Source organism: Crocuta crocuta, unplaced genomic scaffold (assembly GCF_008692635.1).
Source record: "Crocuta crocuta isolate KB4526 unplaced genomic scaffold, BGI_CrCroc_1.0 scaffold255, whole genome shotgun sequence".
NCBI lineage: Eukaryota > Metazoa > Chordata > Mammalia > Carnivora > Hyaenidae > Crocuta > Crocuta crocuta.
The window spans coordinates 1,324,498-1,333,132 of record NW_027530670.1 but is presented as its reverse complement, the minus strand read 5'-3'; the positions used below and the strand labels follow the sequence as shown (position 1 = coordinate 1,333,132).

Genomic DNA, 8,635 nt, shown 5'->3' with positions numbered 1-8,635 from the left:
GCGGGCATCCCGAGGTGGCGCGGCTGCGGGGGGCTCACCGTGTCCTTGGACGAGCCCAGCTTCTTGAGGCCGTCCAAGGGCAGTAGGTCAGCGGAGTCCTTATGAATGAACTGCACGGCTTGCTTCATCCGGCGCTGTTGCCGCAGCGACGCGGCCTCCCGCAGGTCCGTTTCCTTGCGGCCGCCCTCGCTGAGGAGCCCTGAGTAAAACATCGCTGAGGCGCCCGCGCCCCGGCGTCCGCGTCGCTCCCTGCTCTCCGGCAGCCCTCAGCCTCGAGCTCCTCCAGAGCTGCGAGAGGCGCGCGCCCAGAGTTTTATAGCCGAGCGTGACGTCACGGGGAGCAGCCAGTGCGCGCGCGAGGGGGCGGGGCCGGCGCAGCGCCCCCTCCCTGCTCACGGCTCTCCAGCGTCCGCTGCGGCTGCGGGTCTCCGAGGCACCTCGTTGAAGGGAACGACCGGCTACGAGGGGTGACGCTGGCTGGACTGACTCAGAGTGCCGAGGGTCTACCACGGCCGCTTTACCCAACCGCCCTCTCCCGTTGTGGGCGCCCCGCATCCCCTGCACCGGGATACGGTGTAGGAGCTCCTTGGTTGGAGCAGCCTCTCCCACCCCAGCCGCCGCGGTCCCCGACTCCCGCTCACCTGGCCACGCCGTGGCGGACCCCGGGATCACCGCCAGCTGAGCCATGCCCCAAGTCCCGCCGTCCGCGCGGCCGCTCTGCTTTGCAAATTCCCACCTCCGCGCCCCCTCCAGGAACCCCAGCATCCACAGCGCCCTTCAGAGATGGGACGGCTCAGGATTTCTGCAACTTCAGGTTGGTCCCCACCCACCAGGCCACGTGACTGAGGAGGGGGCAGCCCCTGCGAGCCGGCGGGAGCCGGTTTCCGGGGACACCACTCCCGCCCCCCTCTCCGCCTCCTGGCACCCTCTGTCCTGGTACTGGCATCCGGACTTGCGACTCGGGGCCGCGGCCTGCTGGAAACGTGCGAGTCGGCCTGCGGCTGAAGAGTGGCGATGGCCCCGGCCTCCGCACCACTGCACGAGAGTGCGTGGTGCCCCACACCTGCTCTTCGGAACACCGGGGAGAGGAGCACGGCTTTTTTCTCAGCTAACACTTAGGGCTTACCGTCCGAGGGTCTTTTTTTTTTTTTTTTACAAATAGTTTATTGTCAAATTAGGTTCCACATAACACCCAGTGCTCATCCCCATAAGTGCCCTCCTCCATGCCGTCCGAGGGTCTTTAACTTTCCTCCCCAGCATTCTTGTGAGAGCAATGGGAACTCGGTGTTCTTTGTGAGTTCTCGATACTCTCAAGCCACTCTAATGGGCTTTTCAGGCATCTGGCTTCTGGCCTCTACGTTGTGATTTAAGACAAACCACATGTCCACCCTAGGAACCACCGCCACTACCCTTTCCCACCCCGTGTGCAGGAGCAGACACGAAGCAGAAAGATCAGCTCTTCGAAGACAACCAACAAAAGTAAAAATAATGACGTTAACTGAGCCTTTACGGTGTGTCAGGTACTGGCGTGAACGCTTAAAATGCAGTATTTCATGGAATCCTGGCAACAGCGTATGACATAGTATTAACTGTTATATCCCCATTTTACAGGCAAATACTGGAGACCTCCTAATTGCTCTCCTGAATGTTCCTTTGGTTCTCTTCTGATCCATTGATTTTTGCTGCCAGAGTAAACTTTTCAAACTACAAGTGTGTTAATCTCACCTCTCAGTTTAAAAACAAAAACAAAAAACGTTCTGTTGCTCCTATGGCCCACATTCTTGCATGGTCTATCCCCACTTGACTCTCCAATCTGCACTTTAGCCTCCTCAGCCTTCTTCCAGTTTCTTGGAGGAGTCATTCTCCTTGCCAGAGGATCTAATTGGGTTTTTTTGTTTTGCTTTGTTTTGTTTATTTCTAGGAGAGAGACAGACAGCGTGAGCAGGGGAGGGTCAGAGAGAGAGGGAGTCACAGACTGAAACAGGCTCCAGGCTCTGAGCTGGCAGTCAGCACAGAGCCCGACGCGGGGCTTGAACCCACAAACCACGAGATCATGACCTAAGCGAAAGTTGGACGCTTAACCGACTAAGCCACCCAGGCGCCCCTCAAAGGATCTAATTAAATATCCTGTTCCCTCTACATGGAATGTCCCTTCTACCGTGTTCAGTAAACAGACCTCGGCTTCACTATCATTTCTTCTACACCTCAGATCCATTATCATTTCTTTAGGAAAGCCTTCTCTCACTTCCCAGAGTAGGTGAATCTTCCCCAGTTATATTATCTACATCTTTGCTGGACTTTCACTTTTTTTTTTTTTCTTCTTTTGGTGGTAGTGGTGGGCATGTTATTGGTTGTTTGATTACTATCTACCTCTTTCACCATTGTCACCTCTAAGAAGGCAACTGAGTCTATTTTTTTGCTTACCATTAAATCCCTAGCACAGGACATATAAAGTGTTGAATAAATACTAGTGTAAGTATTTTAAACCCAGACTGTCTGCCCCACAACATGGGCTGGACTTCCCCGACCTGGAAGGACTGGGTTTCGCCTCATGAACCTGCTTCTTGCCCTTTATTTCTGTCTTCAACACTTGCCCTAGATTCACAGCTCCCAGCCTGCTTGTGGAAAAAGAAATCCAGAAGTCAGGAAGGCTACTCATCTGGCTTCAAGAAAGCCCCTACCCCCCAGCCCTATTCATCAAGGGCAGGATCTGCTGGAGGGAGGGGCAAAAAGGGCAGCACACCTTCCAGTCCCCTTGGTACATTTCCAACAGCAAACAACAGCGGCTACCCTGGCCCCTTCCGTCCTGTTACCTGGATTCCTGCCTGGTCTCTCCTCCAGGCATGAATCGCCCAGGGAACAGTGAAAGACAGCCTTGCCTTTTCTCTCTAGAACAGGTACCTCTGACTGGGCAGTGTATCAAGGCAGGTCCAATAGTGAGGGCCCCTGGGGCTTAAGCTGGGACAGCTAGTTTCCTCTGGGAGGGAGCCAGGCAGGAAGATTCCAGCTCCCCACCCCTCAGGCAACTAGCTCAGTCTTGCAGCTTTTTTGTTGAGGATAGGCCAATGGAAGAAGGGGGCTCCTTTTATAAGCAAGATTCCCTGTCCCCACTCTGGGAACACCAGGAAGCTGAATGCCTCTGATTGAACTGGAATTTGTCCATATCAAGTGTTGCTGAAAAGTAAACAGGGCTTTGGCTGGAGCTAGGGATCTTTTTGTGAATGCAGAGCTCTTTGCTGTAGTGGGATTTGTGTTCTGTAATTGGATCTGTGGCCAAACCACAACTGGTCCCATTATCTCTTAGAGATCATCCTCAGCCATACTGATACCATCACTTCTCTTAAGCATTGGTCAATGGGGTGAGGCTAGCATGCACATTATGAGTTTCTGCAAACTGCAGCCTGGCTGCTCCATTTGAAGAGCATCACCTCTGGTCAGTTTATTCAGTTTGCCCAAATGACTATGAGAAAGTCACTTCCTGCCCCTAAGCCTCAGTTTCCTTATCTGCAAAATGGATGCAGTGAGATTGCATATAAAATTGAGCTTCGTGAACTCGGGAGGGCTTTACCAACAGAAAAGATCATTAATACTCCACATAGCCAACCTTCCCTGCCCTACTGACCTGTCTTGGAAAAAGTGTAATGTAGTTGTTAAAAACAACCAGACTTGAGAGGCACCTGGGTGTCTCAGTTGGTTTAGCGTCCAACTTTGACTCAGGTCATGATCTTGCAGTGGGTTTGAGCCCCGCACCAGGCTCTGTGCTGACAGCTCGGAACCTGGAGCCTGCTTTGGATTCTGTCTCCCTCTGTCTCTCTGCCCCTTCCCTGCTCTTGCTCTGTCTCTCTCACTCTCAAAAATAAATAAACATTAAAAAAATTTTTTTAAAACAACTAGGCTTGAATCCCTGCTCTGCCACTTACCAGCTAAGTTACTAGTTACTTCACCACTATGTTTTAGTTCCTCATCTAGAAAACAATGCCAGTTACATCTCCCTCTCAGTCCTGCTGTGCAGATTAAATAAAATAATACACATAACACATTGTGGCACAGAGTAAAGGCTCAGCAGAAGGTGGCTACCATCGTTATCACTTGAGACAGACTCAGAAAAACCCATAGGTTGCTAAGTCTCAGAGTGGGCCCTGGCTATGCCTGCTCCAAACCTTTCTATAAAGCTCCAGGCAAGGCAGTTTGGACCTGAGCATCTTCCACCCTCTTTGGAGCTAAGGCCTCCTGAGGCAGGGGATGGCCAGCTCTCTTCCTGTCCATGATGCCTCTGGATTCTGAATTTACCATGTCATATGGTTCTTTACTAAAGTTCTCTACATCCTGCCTTGGCTGTTGTAGAAGATTAGTTCTTGAAATATCTACTAGACAAACTGATCCTGTTTCAATCAGGATTTTATTTATGTTGTTCTTATTATAAGTGACAGAATCCCTACTGAAAATTTGTTAAACAAAAGTGTAAACCTTTGGGTCCTCTTATTTAAAACTGGAAGGAGTTCAGGCATGCCTGGATCCAAGGGCTCAAATGACATTACCACTGCAGGCACTGAGGTGATGCCACCGTAGGTAGGCTCTTCCTGTCTTGTGACTGTTGGCAGCTCCCAGCTTATGATCTGTTTTCCCTGCACCCCTCCTTTGAGTCTTCAGCTAATAGGAAGACCTTTGAGAATGGGGTATAGTATGAGTGCTGGGGCTGGGAGGCCAGAAGAGTAGATGAGAAGAGTAGAAGAGAAAGTGGAGATTTCTAAGGAGTTTTTATCCCCCTCTTTCCTACCTATACATATTTTGCTCTGACTTTGCCCTTGGGCACCCCTAGAAGTAATGGCCACTTCCCAGAACCCCCTTTGCTCACCATCCCCATCCTTATAGCTGCGGAGTCTGCTTTCTCCTCTGGTGCCCTCCACCCCACCCTGACTCCCTCTGTCAGGGAGATTCTTCAAACATCTGTCCACTACAGGTACCATATGTGTGCCAGGATCCCTGGCTACACAGAACCCATGACTTGGCATGCAGCCTCAAAGATTATGTCTACTTTGGCAGGTTAAAGCAAAGATGAGATATTTCTGTCTTCTTCCTCCAGAGTGATTCCCAGCATCACCGTAGCCTCATAAAACAGGGCTGATGGCAGCCCTGCTGGTGTTTTCCAAAGTTGGCTGGGTCTTTTGGATTCATTCCTGTTAGCAATGATTTTATTTCATTTCCTGGGATAAGAACAGGCTGTGACCTCAAATCATACAGCAAAGAGGAGAGAAGGCTGGGGAAAAAAATCTCAGAAACTGAAGCAAGAGTATCTGGGGGGAAAGAAGGGACTCTAGGCTTGGCTCCGAATCTGGCTCTGCCTCTTGCTCACTGTGCAACTTGGCCAAATTACTGCAGCTCTCTGAGCCTCAGTTTACCCATCTGGCAGGGCTTTAAATAACATATAAAGCACAGGGCCTGACACAAAGGGAGCCCTCAATAAATATGAGTCCTCTTCCCCTTTCAGTCCCCTCTCCCAAGACTGCAGGGAACTTGGAGAAAGATCAGCCCTCCAGAGGCCAGTAGAGAGCTCTTCAGTTTGGAAACAGACCTCTGAGAATGGCAAGCCTCTCAGAATGCAGCCTAGGCCTGATCTGCTTGCTCTCAGCCAAAGGCAAGAAAGCTGCAGGGCCATTCACTCTGGTTACCTCTGTCTGCCTCAGGCACATGGAGGGCTCCGCTGCTTTCCCCAAGGTAGCTAAGGGCCAGTGGTCCTTGCTGAGCAAGTCCTAGGCCAAATGGGGCAAATAGCGGAGGAGACAGAAGGGCCCTATGGAACATGTATAGGCACTTACGTGTGCAGACATCTACACATCACACACGCACTCATACAACATTCAGTCTGACCTATTTACACAGCTCTGCACTGACCATAGGGAAAAGTCATTTGTGATGATTTGTAAATTTTTATTTGGAAATGATTTCAAACTTACAAAAAGTTGCAAAAACAAAAACGGTCCAAAGAACAGCTATATATCTTTCAATCAGATTATTAACATTTTACTCCATTTGCTGTATCATTTGCTTTTCCCCAACACACATACACACACACAGATTTTTTTCTGAGCCATTTGAGTGTGAGTTACCTATATTATCACCCTTTACCACTAATATTTCATTGTGTATATTCTAAGAATGGGGATTTTTCTCTTACATAACCACAGTATAGATATAAACTTCTTGAATTTACATGGATACAAAATTTTTATCTAAGCTACTGTTCACATTCCAGTTTTATCAGTTGACCCAATAATGTTCTTTGTGACATATTCCTCCAATATAGGACCCAGCTAGGGTCAGGTATTGTATTTGGTTGCTGTGTTTCTTTAGCCTCCTTTCATCTGGAATAGTTCCAAAACTTTATCTTTTACGACATTGACATTTTTGAAGACTTCAGTCTTTCATATTATAGGAAAAAATTGTTTTATTGAGATATAACCTTTTGAGGAACAGACTTTTTCCAAAGTAGCTGCACTATTTTATATCCCTACCAGCAGTGTATGAGAATTCCAGTGTCTCCACATCTTCACCAACACTTATTATTTGACCCTTTAATTGTAGCTGTTTTAGTGGGTGTGAAATAGTGTCTCATTGTGGTTTTGATTTACCTTTCCCTAATGACTGATGATGGTGAACATTTTTTCATGTGCTTATTGGCCACTTGTTTATCTGTTTGTTTATTTATTTATTTACATCTTGAGTTGTTTATTTATTTATTTTGAAACAGACAGAAGGGCAGAGAGAGAGAGAGAATCCCAAGCAGACCCCATGCTCAGCACAGACCCCCAACAAGGGCCTCAAACTCACAAACCCTGAGATCATGACCTGAGCAGAAATCAAGGTAGGACACTAAACCGACTGAGCCACCCAGGCGCCCCCTTGTTTATCTTCTTTAGAAAAATATCTGTTCAGATCCTTTGCTCATTTTTAAGTATTTGCCTTTTTATGGTTGAGCTGTAAGAGTTCTTCATATTTCTAGCTACAAGACCCTTGTTAGATATGATTTGCAAACATTTTTTTCCCATTCTATGGGTTGCCTTTTCACTTTCTTGATGGTATTTTTTTTTAATATTTTTATTTATTTCTAGGAGAGGGAGGGAGAGAGAGACAGCGTGAGCAGGGGAGGGTCAGAGAGAGAGAGGGAGACACAGACTCTGAAATAGGCTCCACGCTCTGAGCTGGCAGTCAGCACAGAGCCCGACACGGGGCTCGAACCCAGGAACCGCGAGATCATGACCTAAGCGAAAGTCGGACGCCTAACCGACTAAGCCACCCAAGCGCCCCATCTTGATGGTATTTTTTGAAATGCAAACATTTAAAATTTCATTGGTATACAAGTTATTTGTTTTCCAACTCCCCTCCCTTTTTAAAAATAGAGTATTCCTCATTTTGTTTGTGTCCGAAGTTTCCTTGTATTGACATTGAGGCTTTGCATTTTTTTTTTTTTATGTATCTTTATTTTTTTTAACATTTTTTTAATGTTTTATTTATTTCTAGGAGAAAGAGACAGCATGAGCAGGGAAGGGTCAGAGAGAAAGGGAGTCACAGACTGAAACAGGTTCCAGGCTCTGAGCTGGCAGCACAGAGCCCGACGCAGGTCTCGAACCCACGAACCGCGAGATCATGGCCTAAGTGAAAGTGGGACGCTTAACCGACTAAGCCACCCAGGCGCCCCGAGGCTTTGCATTCTTGGCCTGAGTACTGTACAGGTGATGGTATGTTCTTTCAGGAGATGTGGAGCCATGTGATGTCTTTATGCCCTTTGCTGGCGATGATAATTCTGATCATCTGACCAAGGTATTGCCTGATTTCTCTTCTGTATAATTACTAGACTTTTTTGTCCCCCATTCATGACTTTTTAAAAGATGAAGTTCTCTCTTTTCCAGGCTGTCTATACTCCATCAGCACATTTGAGTTCTGTGCTCTCCCAGGCATGTACTGCACGGTGGTCACACCCACGTTGGCCAGGTCTGTGTCCTCTCCTCAGGGACTTTGTCCTGCGGATTGTGAGGGCTCATGCAGATCCCTCACTGTTTCCTTTTGGCCCCGAGTTCACATCCTGGCCAAGTGAGCCTCTTTGTAGGCTTGATTTGTCTACAACCCAGATTACTACTTCTCTGGAGTCAGAAGTTGGACTTTACCATGTTGGAAACATCAAATTTGAGATAGACATTTCTGAGAATGTGTTATCCTGGATTCAGCAAGATGTACTGATGTCCTCACACATCAGGGGCTGAAGATTGGAAGTAAGGAAAGATGAAGGATTGACAGGCCTTTGCGTGTATGTGCTGTTCCTGACCTGAGAAAAGCAGTCTGAGGAAACTGGACAAGTACATTTCACTTTCGTTGCTCGGGAAGATAAGGGTTTTCAGAGGTCTTGTGTGAGAACTCAAATCACGCATTCTAGACTTTCTTTCCTGCTCCAAGCTCTAATTCTGTTCCTAGAACACATCCCACTACAAAGCCTGTGACTAAAGGACTTTCTGTTTCAGTGAGATGGGAGAAACCAGCAGAGTGTGAACCCATTTAAAAATAGATTTTGGATTTACGCTGACCCATGGGGTGGTTGGAAGGCCTGGGACAACCTTCACTAGGTGACCAATGACGGACACCT

General features: G+C 47.9%; 1 protein-coding gene across 2 annotated transcripts in view; it reads right to left on the bottom strand.

The window, feature by feature from the left end:
- The window catches only part of NRIP3 (nuclear receptor interacting protein 3), a 23,662-nt gene extending 23,428 nt beyond the window's left edge, over positions 1-234 (bottom strand). For both annotated transcript variants that reach the window (XM_077769142.1, XM_077769143.1), the window contains exon 1: positions 39-234. In XM_077769142.1, coding sequence (XP_077625268.1) covers positions 39-212 — 174 coding nt within the window. In that variant the 5' untranslated portion in view covers positions 213-234. The remainder of the gene's footprint in view (positions 1-38) is intronic.
- Positions 235-8,635: the final 8,401 nt, after the last annotated feature.